Source organism: Leptonychotes weddellii, chromosome 16, assembly GCF_054177405.1.
Source record: "Leptonychotes weddellii isolate Sample4059 chromosome 16, ASM5417740v2, whole genome shotgun sequence".
NCBI classification, from domain to species: Eukaryota; Metazoa; Chordata; class Mammalia; order Carnivora; family Phocidae; genus Leptonychotes; species Leptonychotes weddellii.
Window position 1 is genome coordinate 17,682,306 of NC_138384.1, and position 17,644 is coordinate 17,699,949.

Consider the following 17,644-nt stretch of genomic DNA (forward strand, 5'->3'; position numbering starts at 1 on the left):
CCCCCTCCCCCCAGCCGTGGGCCGGTCGCGTGGGCGGGAACCCCCGCGGGGTCAAGGCCCTGGCCACGGCTCCCTGGGGCAGCGTCGTCCCGCGCCGCGCCAGGCGCAGCGGCCGCGAAAAAAGGTAGCTCGACTTTTACGCAAGGCAACACGAGGAAGCAGAAATGTTCCCGATTTAGCAGCCCTGATTTTATGATCGCATGTGGGTCGGGATAGGTGACAGCATGCAAGCTCAGTGGGGGGATTAGCGGGAGGGACGAGGCACAGACGCTCCTGTCTGCGAGGGTGGCAGCGAGGATGCCCGTGAGGATGGCATCGTGGATGTCTTCGAGGATCCCCGGGAGGAGGTGCGCCTGGCAGCCGAGGTGGGGGCCTGTGTGGGTGCTTTCGCAGGTGCCGCCACGGGTGGTTTCGAGGCTGCCGGGGTGGGTGGTTTGGAGGATCCCGGCGTGCCCGCTTTCCCGGGCGCCGGCGTGGGTCCTGACCTCTTGGGTTCCAGGAGCAGGGAGGAACTGCTTTCATATTCGAGTCCCAGCATTCTTCTCATTTTATCCGTTATCTTCTTGGTGACCATAATCCCATCCAGGATACACACGATTGCCGCTGTGAGACACTGGGTCTGTCAGACACAAGACACGGGAAGGAAAGCCCGGGTTATTCTGCAGCTCAGCCGCAACCTGTCTTCCCTATCCCATCCCAGGGGATAGGGGGCTGCAGGTGGCCGCTTGTCCCTTTCTGACCCAGCACTGCCTATTTGGTGTCTGCCTAGCTGACAGCTGTGGCACATTCTGCGATTCGCAGAGCAAGGGATTTTGGAAATGGTGGGTTTTGCTGCCAGTAATGACCTTGCCAGATGCCTGAGGCACCAGGAAAGGACCAGAGAAGAGTATTGGCTATAGGAGGCTCCAGATAGGTATGAGGTCCTGAGAAGGCCCTTCAGTAGAAAGGACTCCTGGGCTTTGTTTGAAAAGGGCAGGAAGGAGTTCCCAACGGGACCAACTGGGAGAGAGAAAACTTCAGATCGTGGACAGGGGTCTCCAAGGAGTGTGGTGTGGCTGAGACCTCTGGAGCTGGTGAGGGAGGGGGCAGAGTTGAGGCTAGGAAGTGCAGAATTTGGGACTTTATTGAAAGGAGAGATCAGGTGCCAGAGTCAGAAAGCCCACTTGCAGTAAGCCATGAGGTGAAAAGGACTGGAGGAGGCAGGGACACCAGTGGGGTGTGGTGGGGGCTCCTGTCATCCAAGTAAGAATTGATGGGGTCCAGATGGTGGGAGCCCCTGGCAGGTAGGAGAAGGCTTGGTGTCTGAGTTAGCAGATGGGGACCAGCAGTGCATAGCACCCAAGATTCTAGGTGCCTCCCAAATCCTGCTGGCTCTGGATGTTTCTCTTCACCATCACTTAATCCCTGGATGCTTGAATGAACTTTCCCTAGGTAGGTCTTGCCCCAGCTAATCTGTGGGCTCCTACAGGGATAAGGGACTTTATCCCCAACACTAAGCCTGGGCCTGGCACAATCCAATGGGATTGACAAATATTTACTGATTTCAAAGAAGTCAAACTTTTTTTTTTTTGGATTAATTTTTGTTCCCATTGCTTAACTTCTTGAACCAAAGTCTCATCTCCCCACTTCCCACCCTCCATCTTCAAAGCATTTAATCTGCCATTTCTTGTGCTCTTCATATGATGAGCTTGTCCCAGGCTTGTGAGCCAGGGCAAAGTATTTAACCTCAGTTCTCGTATCTGTAAAAATGAGAATTGTAAAAATTAAGTCAGAACATGCCTGGCCATGTGTGTGGCACATGCTGGGAGCTTCCTTCCTTTTCTTCCTTCCTTCCTACTGGGCCATTCACTTTTGACAATGTACTTTTTTTTTTTCCTATTCATGTGCTTTTTTTTCCATGTGCTTTTAAAATATAAATCTCTAGTCCAGAAGAGTCAAAATCCTGTTTATGGACAAGAACACCTTGTTGCAACATTTCAAAAAATAGTGTGTACATTTCTCGAAAGGGGAGTTTGTACCTATTTGGCGAATGAGTATTAGAATGAAGATTTTCATGAGTTTAGAGTTTATGCAACTTTACATCTTAATGATGGTCTGCTAGTTTCCCTTTGAAAAGAGTTTTGAAATACTGATTTTTTAAAAAAAGATTTATTTATTTATTTGAGAGAGAGAGAGCAAGTGGGAGGGGCAGAGGGAGAGGAAGAGAATCTCAAGCCGACTCTGCGCCAAGCACTGAGACTGATGTGGGGCTCGATCCCATGACCCTGAGATCACAACTTGACCCGAAACCAAGAGTTGGACCCTTAACTGACTGAGCCACCCAGGTTCCCCTGAAATACTAATCTTAAAGGGGGTCACGAAGTTTTCGACTTACCCCTCCAACATAGAATAAGTGCCTTCTTTCCATTTCTTGCATCGCCAAGATGGCAACTATTAAAAGGAACACAGCTGTAATAAAACTGTTGACAAGATCCTGTAATACAGAATTGAAAACTGTCAACTTTATGTGAAAATGTGATTTCATAAAATATTTAAATTGGTCAATTACCCATCTAAGGATGGATGTCTTTTTAAAACTTTCCCTTTGATTAAATATTAAGAGGAACCGTTAGCAAAATTCTTGCATCTTCCAAGACATGAGTTTATGTGATTTTAAGGTCCTGGATAGGACTTTGTCAGCAGAAATGGGTTTAATTTCATTAAAGAGTGCCATTAAAAAAAAAAACAAACTGACAACTTCCCCATTATATTCTCCTTAAAGGGCATAAGAAAGTGAGCATGAAAAAGACCTAGAGGTATGGGGTCCTACCCGAATCGGACCTCCATAAATATGATTTTTAAAAATCCTATTATTTTAAATTAATGTAAATTGTGCATTCTATTCCATAATATATTTTTTAATCTAAAATTGAAATTTTAGATTAGCACTTTACTAATTTAATTACATTCCCAAATCTGTAGGTAGAGCCAATTCTCTGGCAGTTAGTTGGGTCACATTTATTCTGTGGGTTCACATATCCCAGGGAGGCAGGAACCCACCTGAGGAGCAGGCCTGGTATTCTAGAGTGAATGCCTGTGCTGTTGACTTTTGTTCTTTCCTAAGAAATGGCTGGAATTGAGTCTGCCCTAGCATCTGTGGGCTGCCTTTGTCCTTTCTTCTGGATTCCAGTACTGGGTTCTTTAACTGCTAGCCCTAACTGCAGCTTTGTGTGCTAAATAAAGGGCGAGGATGAGTAGGGGGGGCCACTCCTCAGGATAAGCAGAGGCTGGGCTTTGGTAATAGAGCAATAATGGAAAAGTGGGTACTCAGTGTGTCCATGGCACTAGTGTGGGGAGGGTCAAAAGCTCAGGGTGATAGAACCATGATATGGCCTGGATATCTAATTGGAACATTTTAAGTCCTTAAGTCTTGATGTCTTGACTTGGTAGCATCAGCCTGTCTGGTGCACCTTCCCAAATCTAGCAAGGAGCCCTGCCACCCAGTGTGCAGAATCATAATGGCTCTGATAGAGCTCTTCAATGTGCTCAGTATTTCCCAGTCATTATCTTATTTAACCCTCACAAACACCCTCCAGAGTCAGTATTGTTATGATCCCTGTTTTAAGAGGACATAGCAGAGGCTTAGAGAGGTTTATTAAATTGCCTAAGATTGGGTATCTGCCAAGGAGGGGAGTCAGAACTCCTCTTACTATTGCCTCCCATCATCCCCCTAGGTTGGAAGTGCAGCATCCATCTTGGGCATTTTCTGTGGATAATGGGTCACGGAGGGTCAAAATGGTATGGCACATGTACAGTGGAAGTGTATTTTGTTGATGAACTCTTCTGGCCTGCCAATTCCTAGATTTGTGACCTGGGGCATGTTTTATCATCCCTCTGTATCAACATGTTCATTTAAAATATGGGGATAGTGATTGGGATTCATTGGGTTGATCTGAGGATTAAATGGTATAGTGAATCTGAAAATACCAGATAAGTGCCTGGCATCGAGTGGGTCATGAGTGCATCAAAATGTGGACTTGCGATATCCGCCTTCAAAATGTACACAGTTGGTAAACTTTCTGCAAACTTCAGGTGTTCTTCCCATTGAGATTGCTGAGCAAGGAGTCCTATCCTTATCACGGAATGTGACTTGCCTCATGGAGGGGCACTAATTATTTGGACACCTGGTGGGTAACACTGGGGGGACAAGGAGCAGGGCTGGTGAGGGTTAGAAGTAAGATCCAGCTGGGTTCTGTGGGCTGAATGAAAAGTCTGCCTTACAGGTTTTGCAAGAAGCTTAGTCCTTTAGGATTATGTAAACCAAGATAGTAAAAAAGTGTGAACAAGGACTCTTACAACTAAGAAATAGGATGTAAACTTTTTAAAACAAAAATTAACTAGCTGTGGCCATAGGTGGTTGAGAATTTAGATGAAAGCCAATGAATAATGATAATACTAATAAATCAACTGTAGACGAGGCTTCGCTAGCCAATCGTTGACTCCCTGTCATAATTCCATCTCCTCACTGGAATACTAGATGTTCGTTTTACTCTGTCCTTACTGTAATTTACTCTGGTCCTTGCTCACAAGGAAGTGCTCTCCTGAACTGTCCTTTGGAGCTAATGTTTGCCTTATATCTAACATTCTCTCATAGATCACACTTCTTGAGCACTTCCTGTGTGTCACATACTGTGCCAGGGTGTTAATCTCATTTGATTCTCACAACAAATTATCCTTATCCTCAATTTACAGATGGCTAAAGGAACATGCTTGGGGTTGCTCAGCCAGTAAGTGGCTAGGACCCTGTGCAGCCTGACTTGAGTGTCCAGAGGCCTTCTCCGTGCTACACCACCCCCCTCCCCTGGCCGATCTTTTGCCTTAGACACATCATTGTTGTTGGCCTCATCTTTGGCAGAGCGGGGGGGGGGGAGCGAGAGATATTTTCTTCCTGATGGAGTAAAATTGCAGCTGAGCCTTGTCACGTGCCATCTTTACTTATCATCTTTTTCTTTCCCCCTTGACTAAATACCCTATTGACTCAGGTAACCTCCTCTGACTAAACTGAGAGATGGATTTGTTACTTGACTGTTATTTTTCCGTAAAGCACCCAAATTGCTGAGATAAAATAGTGTAGAATTTTAACTGGGAAAGAAAAAGATGCTTTAATGGTGAATGCTTATTTTTAAAAATCACTGAATATTAGAAAAAAATTTGAACATTTACAATTTGTTTCACAAAATGTGGTATTTGTAACAAGAATTTATAGATAATAAACATTATATAGTATTCAGCTAGCTGCAACTTCCACTGATTCCATTTCTGCCTGGAGTTCTCCAAGCATGTGACAGCCTGATCAGAGATGACCAGAACTGTGGTTTTTCATTAATCTTATTTGAAGGGGGACATTCTAAAGCTGACAGTTCCTCTTTATAAATGTAAAGATATTGCTGGTAGTTTGGGAATCATCACTTCTGTAGAGTTTTTGTTTAAAATGTTTAATATGTTCTTTTTTTTAAAAATTGCTTTCTATTGGCAAAAACATCTGCTTGATCAGAACTGTTTCTCTGACCATATTGGATAATATTTTTTATAATGTAGGAGTGTTAAAAATATGGGCTATTCAGAAGATAATTACAATTCATACTTCCCTTGGGTATGTTGACAGATGACACTAGATTCATGTGTAAAATTGATAATGAAGTCTAGAAATGAAGACAGTGACCCCACCATGGGTGGGGTAAGGAAAGCTATATCCTCACTAGATGTGATGCAGGCCCATGATACCAAGTCAAGGGCTGGCTGAGAGGTGGACCCATGGGTATCAGAGTCACTGGCATAGTCTTCACAGAAGCAAGAAGATGCACTTGAGACTGGAGTATGGATCCCCCAGCCCAGGCTCCATCATCTCCCCAGAGAAGAAGGTCTTGCCAAAATATGGTCCCAGAGTCCATAGATCTCAGCAGGTCTGTACGTGAGGCTCAGCTCTCTGCTGAGCATCTGAAGCCCTGATTTATCAAACTTTCTATTTCCCTGCTGGGAGTTTTCATCATTAGCCCCTTGCCAGACAAAAATGGGAACAGAGGAATAAGGAACTCTGTACTCCTGGGAGCCTTTAAGGAAACCACCATTTAAAATCAGTACTCCTTACCCTAATGCTCTACCTTGGGGGCACAAACCATCTTGCCAGGAGAGAGGGTGGATGCCTCCAGTGTGTGGGTGGGTCCTCGAGCCTGTACAGAGCCCTAAAACAGGACAGTCTGTGTTCTTTGGCTTTCCCCCGTTCCACTGGGTCCCAGGGGACTTCTGCAGCATGATGCCAACACATCTCCAAGTCCACCTACTCTCTGAAGTGACAAGCAGCCCTCTCCTAGGCACCCAAACTCTCCCTAATCCAGCACAATGCCTCCCCTGCCAAGGCCTTCCTGTTACCACCCAGTGGAACTACCCTTCTGAACAATCTCATATGTACACGTCCTTCACCTTACGGAATCTGGAAGAGAAGACTAGAAAGGTAAGGGACAGGATAGGAGAACACAGTTTTGGATCCTTTTTTGATGGGTCTTTTTTTTTTTAAAGATTTTATTTATTTATTTGAGAGAGAGAGAGAATGAGAGAGAGAGCATGAGGGGGGGAGGGTCAGAGGGAGAAGCAGACTCCCCGCCGAGCAGGGAGCCTGATGTGGGACTGCGATCCCGGGACTCCAGGATCATGACCTGAGCCGAAGGCAGTCGCTTAACCAACTGAGCCACCCAGGCGCCCTGATGGGTCTTTTAAAAAACCTTCCAAATCCATTAGATCACACACCATCTGACCAACTGTGTTGGTTAGTATGTGGCTGCTTGGTTATATGTGCTGCTAGTCAGTTGTGCCTCAGAATAACTGAGCAACCTTCATAGTTTTCCAACTGTGGAGCTCCTGGGAGCTCAGCAGGCACGTCCATGTGAATCACGCTTTGGGGCTCCTATAGTCATCCAAAGGGAAGAGAATGCTCTGACCCAAGGATAGAGGTAGCTAAAGGGGGCCTGGCTTTATCAGAGTTGACCGAAGGCCTGCAATTCTACAAAAGTTGGCCTGAGCTGTCTGTGACCACTGTGAGAACAGTTCCTCTCATAGGACCTTTCTGGTTCATTCTTAGGAGCCCCCAGTTCTTGCCTTTGTCTGAGACACTTCCTAGATATTCTCCCCGGACCCTACATCAAAGCATGGTGCCTTGAGGCTCCATCCAGCCCTCCAGCTTTATAGCAGTGGACCTTTCCTCAGAGGGCTCTAGTCCACAGCTGACCTTGGTGCTGTGGTGCCCTCAGTCACCTGCCCTAAGGACCTGTACCCGCCCTCCAGGCTAATCTGTTCATCTCTAGCTCTATATTTTAAGGAAACCACGAGGACACAGGAGAAGATACAGAGAACATAAAATTTAGAGAATCCGAGGAGGATAACAATGAAGGGAGGATGGAGACAGAGAAACCATTGTAAGGCAATAGGGCAAAAAGTCTGGAAGGAGTTTGGGTTAGAGCCAGGCCTGAGTTTCCAAGTGACTGCCTATGGCCATGAGCAACTTCATCTCTTTCATCAGGTCTTCTCATCTGCTAAACTATAACCACACTGGGTTGTTGTGAGGATTAAATAAGGCAACACATATGAAAAAGTATCTGGCACATACTGTGTGCTCAAAACGGTTCATTTACCTTCCGTTCTTGAAAATCTCCACGGACAGAGATTTTAGTTTCCCCTCAGAAACCTCTTTATCCTTATAGCTCTCCATAACTAAGAGGGTCTTCCATATGTCCAATTAGACTTGCTCATATTTGGCTTTGTCTGCTTCCTGTTGCTCTGCACTCTGTGGGATAAAGAGAGCTCAGCAGCTATTTTAGAAAATCCCTCACACGCTTCAAGAATGTATTTTGAGTTTAGCTCAATAGCAACCAATCCTACCTTAAGGTTAGAAAAAGGTACTGTAAGGAAGTGGGATGTGGGAGAGGCCTGACCTCTGAGTTAGGATTGTTCACAGTGCAAGATAAAATGGTAAAAGCCATCTAACTACTTTATGGGGTCTGATGGACACTTTGTAAGTGAATGTTTGCTTTTGCTTTGTGCTGAGCATTGTGCTATTTGCTTTAAACACATTTAAGTGTTGCAGGAACCCTATGAGGTAGTTATTATGATCACCCTTTTCCTTTGCTGAATTTCCTAGATGGGGAAACTGAGGCTAAAGTTCACACAGCTAGGAAGGTGCCAGGGCCAGGAAGTGGGCCCATGTCTGTATCTGGACAGAACAGTAGTTCTCCAGTCTGCAAGGATATAGAACCTCAGGCTCCACAATAAATAGGATTTCTCTGAGACCTGAGGGATTAGCTTCAGGAATTTTTCAGTTGGTAAAGAATATGAAGTTCTGGAAAAAGCTACTAAATAAGGCAATGCAATGTCTTTTCTTGAATACTCCACCATGTGGCACCTCTTTGGGAGTATGGACCCTTAATATCCATGAAAAGATTGACTCCTGCAATCTTTCAGGGTGTGGGTGACAATTTTCTACAACTTTGCCATGCCAACTCTTGCTTATGCAGGGGAGGAAATGTTTATAATGTTAGAATAGCTGCTGTTTGAAAAGTAGAAGCATGTGCTGTTTTACAAGCAATGGATGAGAAGTGTGTTTACCTACTGAATATACTAACTGAAATTTTCTTTAGGACAAGCTGCAAAGTACCATGTGTTCAGTGCCATAATGAGATGGAAGCAGGTGTGTGTGTTGGTTGTGCTATGGACAGAAGTGTCCAAGGAATCTTTCTGGGTGTTGGCTAGTTTCTCCCCTAGGACTAGGGCAACACCCTGTCACAGTTCAGTTATGTTCTTGTCCAGAGAGATAGCTCTTTTGCTTTCACTTGAGGAGAGACTTTACTCTGGGACCGAGGGCAAAGCTTATATTTGAATTATGAAAATAAACACTTACAAGTAAGGGCCAATCTAAATTAACCAGCAAGTGCTGAAGGGTTAGCATATATATTAGAATAAAAAAAAGAACGATGCAGATTTCCAGAACTGTGATGGCTATAAACGGCTCATTGGCTCTGGCAATGACAAAACAAACTAATGCTCCTATGAGAAGACCCTGCAATAAAAGAAACAGGATTTATTTTAATGCACACGGGCTAGGAAAAAACAAAGCAAACCCATAAACTGCTAGAATGTAAATCTGATTATATTGCACTTGCCTGTATTGTTTTGTACAGACATTTTATTTGTAAAATTTCTCATATTTCGAAGAAATGAAATAATACATGGAAATAATAAAAGTGCACATTAAGTATAGAAGAATGAAAAATAACTCCAGTCTGGGGCACCTGGGTAGCTCAGCAGTTAAGTGTCTGCCTTTGGCTCAGGTTATGATCCCAGGGTCCTGGGATCGAGCCCCGCATCGGGCTCCCTGCTCAGCAGAGAGCTTCTCCCTCTCCCTCTGCTGCTCCCCCTGCTTGTGCTCTGTCTGTCTCTCTCTGTCAAATAAATAAATAAAATCTTTAAAAAAAAAAAAGAAAAAGAACTCCAGTCTCTTTCTTCTCCCTCAACCCAACACTAGTCTATCTCCTGAAAAGTAACTACTGTTCACAATGTTTATTTCATACTGGAAAGAAGTATATACAAGTAGTAAATATATACTGATTTTGATAGAAAGAGGTAGAGCTCCAGTTTTCTTTCTTTCTAAACAGTGCTGATTATCCCAACATCATTTATTGTGAAACACCAGTATTTTCCCCGCTCATCTGAAATCCAAACTTCATCATGTACTAAATTCCCAGGTGTATTTGGGTTTCTTTTGAGACTATCCTCTTCCATTGAGGTGCTGATTTCTTCTCTAGTACTTTTGCAATTATAGGCAATTTATTTTATATTATTGTCTGACATAGTCCCCCTTTCAGTGCTCATCCTCAGATTGTATGTGTCTCCCATGTTTATCTTGGTCAAGTTCCCCAAGCTAAGCCTGTTGGCTTTTTATTTTATTTTATTGATTTATTTTTTAAAGATTTTATTTATTTATTTGACAGAGAGAGAGACAGCGAGAGAGGGAACACAAGCAGGGGGAGCAGGCTTCCTGCCGAGCAGGGGGCCCGATGTGGGGCTCGATCCCAGGACCCTGGGATCATGACCTGAGCCGAAGGCAGACGCTTAACCGACTGAGCCACCCAGGTGTCCCAGCCTGTTGGTATTTTAATTGGGATTTCATTTAGCTTCTAATTTTGAAAGAATAAAAGATTTACTTTTACTATTCAAGAACAAAGTATATCTTTCCAGTTATTTTTAGTAGTTTTGAAATATCTGAGTTTTTTGAGTTTTCTTGATATAGGTCTTTCAAATTTATTTCATTTAATCTTAGTTTACCATTTTGATTGCTGTTGTAAAGAGAAATATTTTCTTCTATTTTAAATGCTTGTTTGTTCATTTCTACTAAAGAGTTAGTAGAAATTATCGTGTTCTAACTTGTTTCACAGTTGATTTTGAGTTTTTTAGGCAGTGATATCAGCTGAAAAAATGATATATTTTGCCTCATCTTTTCAACTGTTACTTATTTTTCCTAATTGTGATGATTAGCAGTTCTAGAAAAATACTGAATAATGGTATTGATGAGGGCATCCTCTTTGTTCCTCATTTAATGGGAATACTTCTAATGCTTAATTATATATGATGCAGACTTTGGGGTTTATTTTTATAATGTCGATAAAATATCTATGTATTTCTATTTTATGGATCTCTTTTTTTGCAATCAGAGATGAATGTTGAATTTTGTCAAATGTATTCTTTTCCTTATTTGATATAGTCTCCTAAATTGTTCTCCTTTTACCTATATTTTTGGTTATTGTATTTTTTTTAAAGATTTTATTTATTTGAGAGAGAGAGAATGAGAGAGAGCACATGAGAGGGGTTAGGGTCAGAGGGAGAAGCAGACTCCCTGCCGAGCAGGGAGCCCAATGCGGAACTCGATCCAGGGACTCCAGGATCATGACCTGAGCCGAAGGCAGTCGCTTAACCAACTGAGGCACTCAGGCGCCCTATTGTTGGTTATTTTAATAGAGTCCTAATACTGCATCATCATGGTGTATTTTTAAAAAAGTACTGAATATTTTCTGCTAATATATTAATACTTGTTGCTTTGATACAAGTGAGATTTCTATTTTCTTTTTCTGACTTGGTCAGGTTTTGATATCAGTGGTATACTACTTTGAAAAAATAATTCAGAAGGGCTGCTTCTTTCTCCATTCTTTGAAAAAGTTTCAATAGTATCAGAATTACATCCCATGGAAGTTTGAAAGAGTTAATGTGTAAAAAAGTCTGACCCTGATAAATTTTTGAAAGATACTCATTTGATTAGTTCTCATTTTCTTCTGTGTTTACATTGGTCTGGTTAGGTTTTTCTCTATTCTGGGGTTAGTTTTGGTAATTATATTTTCCTAGAAAATAAACTATTTCTTTCAGTTAGGTTTATTTGTTTTGTAAAGTACTCTTGGGGATCCTCAGTTTCTTCATCCTTTGTGATTATTTTCCCTGTCTGGTGTCTAAATATATGTTCTCTTTTCACCCTTTTTTTCCCCTATTATATTAGCCATTGGTTTATCAATTTTGGTCAATTCAATTATTTTTGTTTGCTAATTTATACATTTCTGCTCTTCACTGCTTCCCTAATTCCCTTTGTGAGGGAAAACCTGAGAAATACAAAGTAAGACAGGAAAAACAGTGCTGGTTTAGTAATAACGGTTGAGTGTGGGGAGGAGCAAGGTGAGAAGGGAGGAAAGATGAGGCAGAACAAACTGGCTGGCAAAGGGAAGTAGGGAAGTCGGGAAGCTTTTGGGAGTTGGCGCCCCCTGGGACTCACTCCCCGAGGCCGCACCCACCCTGCATCACCAGCTCTCTCTGCTCACCAGCCTGAAGATCTTCAACATTCCCGTGGGCGAGAAGAAAAAATGCTTGAAGCTGTCCCTGAATTGGAGCGGGACTAGGGCCCGTCCTTCAGCACGCTTTTGGATGGCGGCCTTCTCCGATTCGCTCTTGGGCGCCTGGGTGGGTGTCCTTGAGGTTGCACCTTGCGGCGCACTGGGTGCTACGTTCCTGGGTTGCGCGGACGGCCCTGAGCGTGAGGGTGTCCCCGGAGCTGCGGCAGCCCCTGGGCGTGCGGGACGCTGCTGCTGTTCCATGCTCCCTGTGGGGGTCCTGGTGGTTTTGGCATCCGTGGTGGGCCCCGGGACCTGGCTGTCTCAGGCTGGCCCTGCCGTTTTGAGGTTGCCGCTGCCGGCAGGCTGGACCCTGGGAACCAGCGGCGTGCCCCAACGGCTGCCGGCCTCCTGTCCCTCGCGCGCACCCAGCTCTCGCTGCCCACGGACAAACCAGGCCCTCCAGGCACCCTTGTCGCCATTTGGGATGAGATGCCACTGCCTACCTGAGAACTCATTATCCCTGCAACTCCACCCCTCCATGCTGCCAGCCAACTAGGAAGGGGACTCTCTGGAGACCATTTAGGGCGGGCCAGGTGCATTCTTCTCTGCCACCCAGGCCCAGGATGAGGAAAACCCAATCAGATCAGGATCAGGGCTGACTTGGAAATGACCATATGGGAGCGCTGGGCACAGAGTTCCCACATCTCTTCTTCCAGTTCCCATATTGAGATTAAAATGAGAACAACCACAGGAAGTATGGGGAGGAATAAATATATTTAATATATTTAATACTTAGCATCAACTAAAAAGTAATATAAAATTACAAAACTTATATTTTGTCATGAATAGCGCGTTTCTGATAAGGACCACTTGGATTAAATAGAAGCTTCCGGTAAATAAGGACCCCGTCGGCAATACAGCACACTGCTGTCAGGAGTCCAAACACCTGGAAACAAACACACTTTGTCACTGTGGTGGCCATGGTCTGGAGTTCGGTCACTCACACAGGTTTTAAGTGGTCTACCCACTGGCTTCCTCTCCTGCCAGGGCCGCTTCCACCTAATACTAAAATGGGAAGAGACTTCAGAGATCATTTCATTCTCATTCCCAAGTTTTCCCAATACCTGCCTAGAAAAAGGGAAAAGATAACTTAGGTGAGCAGAAATAATATTGAAGTGGTGTGGGCTCTCAAATACTTGCCTGGATCTCTTGACTTGCTCCCCCCATGTATGATTTAAAGCCCTACGGAAGATACTTAGTTATCAATCAACGTTTCTACCGCAATGTTCAACTGCCTTTCTTACTACAAACTCTACTGGAGGGCCAAAGTTAACAGCAGCTCAAGATTAAACCAAAGCAACAGTAGCTGTGATAAACACTTTAGAGAACTGGAGTGGTAAGATGATCCAAAGTGAACTCTTAAAGGCTGGGGCTACATCCACTTAAAGGGTGGGATTCTAAATAGGCCTCAGGGGAAAAAAAATAAGGTAAAGGGAATAAACTAGAACTTGGTCTTTAGGTACTCTGATGGCTATTTGAGAGCTGGTGCCTGGGCTGGAAAAGAGGGATATCATTCCTTGCATGCTATTTGGTCATTTCCGTCCAATGGCCAGGAAGTCTGGCCTCTTGGCTCTAGATACCACTCCATTTTCCATCCTGAATCTCAAACTCAGCTTCTTAGGTTCTGACCACACTGAGTACTTCCTACCTATCCTTCCATGACTCTGGTACTCTGCATGTTGCTGGTTCCTCTACCTGGAACCATCCCCCTCATCTCCCCTTTATTCCTGGCAAGCTGAGTTTCCACTGCCAGAGCGAGGTAGTTGCTTCCTCTTTTCTGTGCCCTGTAGTACTCTGTCAATAGCTTATATACAGCTGTTTACATTTCTCTTCCCTGTATTAGGCTCTAAGCAATCTGAGGTTAGGGTAGACTCACGTTCTAGTCCAGTGCTGTCCAAAAGAAATAGAATGTGAGTCACCAATGTAAGCCACATAGTTTTTTCTAATAGCCACATTAAAAAGAAAAAACAAATGAAATTAATTTTAATAACATACTTTGTTTAACCTAGTATATCCAAAATATAATTTTAATTTGTTATCAATATAATAAAGTTATTATGAAATAATATACATTTTTTGGTAAGTCTTTGAAATCCAGTGTGTATTTTACATGTATAGCTCATCTCAATCAGACCAGCCACATTTCCAGTGCTCAGTAGCCACATGTACTAATGACTACTGCATGGGACAGCACAACTCTATACTTTGTCAGCATCTGCTAAAGTGCACCTTTGTAAACAATGAATCAGTGAATGAATGAGTAAGTGAATAAAAGCACCACTGACTTTTGAACAACATGGGTTTGAACTGCATAGGTCCACTTAACACATGGATTTTTTTCGATAAATATAGTAGTACAGTACTATAAATGTATTTTGTCCTCCTTCTGATTTTCTTAATAACATTTTCTTTTCTCTAGCTTACTTTATTGTAAGATACAGTATATAATACATATGATATAGAAAACATGTGTTAACTGTTTATGTTTTTGGTGCTTCTTGTCAATAGTAGGCTACTAGTAGTTAAGTTTTTGGGAAGTCAGAGTTTAAAAAGTTTCAGCTGTGTGGGGAGTCGATGTTGTTCAAGGATCAACTGTAAATCCTATGCCTTGTCCCTCTTTCCCCATAGTAGAGGGATAAGATTATTATTTTTTGTTTATAAGTTTAAAAAAAATATTTATTTATTTTGAGGGGGAGGGGTAGAGGGAGAGCGAGAGACTCCTCAAGCAGACTCCCTGCTGAGTGCAGAGCCTGACATAAGGCTTCATCCCAGGACCCTGAGATCATTACCTGAGCCGAAACCAAGAGTCGGATGCTTAACTGACTGAGCCACCCAGGAGTCCCGGGATAAGATTATCTTTAAAGATAATTGGGGGAAACTGCTGTTACAGCACTATCTTATTTCTAGAATAATTCTCATCCCCCATGAAGTTGCTTGGGGCTTAGTAAGGAGATGAAAAACCATGGATTGTGACATACATGACTGTCTGAGAATGGTTAGTTCTCCTAAGTGGCCCATACTATGGAAAGACGAGGAAGTAGGAGGGAGATTTATTTAAAATCTTTCTGATTCACATCTCTAGGTCAGAATCTAGAAAAGCCAGGGCACCTGGGTGGCTCAGTTGGTTAAGCGACTGCCTTCAGCTCAGGTCATGATCCTGGAGTCCCGGGATCGAGTCCCGCATGGGGCTCCCTGCTCAGCAGGGAGTCTGCTTCTCCCTCTGACCCTCCCCCCTCTCATGCTCTCTCTATCTCATTGTCTCTCTCAAATAAATAAATAAAATCTTTAAAAAAAAAAAAGAATCTAGAAAAGCCAAATGATTTTGAACCTCCTATAAGAAATCTCAGAAGAGAATCAGATGGAACTAAAATTCAATTATTTGACTCTTATTTATTTTGGCTTGCCTTCCAGGATAAATTCTGATTGAACTGGCTTGCTTCTCTTCAAGCAATGTTCAAAACAAATCTTTTACTTATAAGGTTTCCTACAACCTTATCACGAGACATCTTGTATTATATTCTATCTGAAGAAAGCTCTGGACAAAGAATAACTGAGTTCAGAGCAATCTGTCTCACTTTAACAAGTGCCATGTATCCTTTTCTTTAAAAGGGAGAGCTATGAAACTCATCCATGGTCTTTTACTTGACATCAGGTATCTCAGAGCTAAGTTTAACAGATTCCAGTAGTTTTTCTCAGTCTAGTCTAGCTCTACATGTTGATGCGGAACATAGAGGAACTATTATTTGGTTAACTTCTGTTTTAGGGTGAAATCATATTCCTTCAGATTAATCAGGACATGTACTCACACAAAAGAATATTAAGCCACTAGGGACCATACACTGGCCTAGGAAACCCAGGGATGAATACAGTGTAGATTTCTGTTCTTATAATCTGTTTTTCAGGTAAATGTGAATACTAATGAAACCTAAAGCAAGAAATCAGAAAGACCTCCACTTACCCCTCCAAGGACTATAAATGTTGTGGTTTCTGGTAACAGTGCCAACACAGATACGATTATCATGAATACTGCTGCTACCATTGAGTTGATAATATCCTAAAACACAGAATAGAAAGGTCAGCTTTACATGAAGACTGCCAGAAAACGAATCAGCTGCTTAGAGATTTTGAAAGTTCCATCTTATTAAACAAATTTAGTTTTTGTTTTTTTTTGAAATCCAACTGCCACAGTAAAATGACACCTATATTGTATTTGGTCTACAGTGATGCCTAGTGTGTCTCTTAACCTATGATATACTAATCGTTTAATTACTTAGACATTTTTTTTTAATTTAAATATAGTTGGAGGGAGAACGCATCTGGTTGGGGGAATGGATGATGTATTGTGTGGAAGGTTTATGATAGAATGGTACACTGGAAAGTCAGAATGCTAAGAGAAAATGTGGAGTAGTTTACACTGTAAATCAAACAACTTTATAATGTTACTAAAATGCAATTAATAAAAAAGCTGCACACACTTGGCAGACAATGGTAATTTTCAGGAAAAAACTTTCCTACATCTGCATGCAATGGCTGACTGATTATACTATTATTTCAGATGATGTAGCTCATTCATTTAATAATTTCTTTTTTTGTTTTTTTTTAAAGATTTTATTTATTTATTTGAGACAGAGAGAATGAGAGACAGAGAGCATGAGAGGGAGGAGGGTCAGAGGGAGAAGCAGACTCCTTGCTGAGCAGGGAGCCCGATGCGGGACTCGATCCCAGGACTCCAGGATCATGACCTGAGCCGAAGGCAGTCGCTTAACCAACTGAGCCACCCAGGCGCCCCTCATTTAATAATTTCTAGGAACAAAACATTTGCCTCCTGAACAATGGCTTTAGGGGGTGCAACTTATATTATGAATGGATGTATAGTGTGAGAAAGGTAAATCATCTTAATTCTGGAATGGTTTATATCTGTTTACAAATATCTGTAGGCCGGAAGGTATTGTTAACAGAAATATCAGACTTCAGACTCCTGGTTAACTTAAAAATGTGGTTATTAAAAAGAAAATAGGGGCACATAAGTGGCTCAGTCGGTTGTGCGTTCAACTCTTGATTTCAGCTCAGGTCATGATCTCAGAGTCCTGAGATTGAGCCCCAAGTTGGTGGCTCTGTGCTCAGCTCAGAGTCAGCTTCAGATTCTCTCCCTCTGCCTTCTCCCTCCTCCCCCCCACCATTCATACACTCTCAGTCTCTCAAAAATAAAAAAATAAAAAATAGGAAGAGGTTCAATGGGGACAGGCAAGATTAGATTCATGTAGAAAGAAAAAAAGCTCTCATTTGCGAGAAATATTCAGACTGTCCTAGGTTAATGTTCCTCTGTGTTGGATATTTTGCTCTGCTTCAAGGCAAGCCACACCTCTGCTTCGGACAGTCCTGCCTCCTGTGATTAATTCAGGTAAGTGTGTATGAATGGCTTTAGGTAAAAGTGGTGTTCTAGGAAGTGCAGACGACTACAGGAGAGAAAAGGATGCACCTGTCCTGAAATATCAGTGACCCTTAATGGTCATTTAAAACATCGTTTTTTGGGCGCCTGGGTGGCTCAGTTGGTTAGGCAACTGCCTTCGGCTCAGGTCATGATCCTGGAGTCCCGGGATCGAGTTCCGCATCGGGCTCCCTGCTCGGCGGGGAGTCTGCTTCTCCCTCTGACCCTCCCCCCTCTCATGTGCTCTCTCTCTCATTCT

The 17,644-nt window shown here is 43.0% G+C and overlaps 3 protein-coding genes across 3 annotated transcripts in view; 1 reads left to right on the forward strand and 2 right to left on the reverse strand.

Moving 5' to 3' along the window:
- TK2 (thymidine kinase 2) overlaps window positions 1–17,644 on the forward strand; it is an 83,947-nt gene that overhangs the window by 30,046 nt on the left and 36,257 nt on the right. The window lies entirely within an intron of this gene.
- On the reverse strand, window positions 245–12,158 carry CMTM1 (CKLF like MARVEL transmembrane domain containing 1). Its single transcript, XM_081807880.1, has 4 exons — window positions 11,886–12,158; window positions 8,927–9,085; window positions 2,375–2,473; window positions 245–619 (listed from the first exon to the last, which is right to left on the reverse strand). The coding sequence occupies exons 1-4, from the start codon at window positions 12,156–12,158 to the stop codon at window positions 245–247; spliced, it is 906 nt and encodes a 301-aa protein (XP_081664006.1).
- CKLF (chemokine like factor) overlaps window positions 12,661–17,644 on the reverse strand; it is a 13,869-nt gene continuing 8,885 nt past the window's right edge. The window contains exons 3-4 of the mRNA XM_006749761.3: window positions 15,916–16,011; window positions 12,661–12,843 (exon numbers count right to left, since the gene is read on the reverse strand). Coding sequence (XP_006749824.2) covers window positions 12,727–12,843; window positions 15,916–16,011 — 213 coding nt within the window. The 3' untranslated portion in view covers window positions 12,661–12,726. The remainder of the gene's footprint in view (window positions 12,844–15,915; window positions 16,012–17,644) is intronic.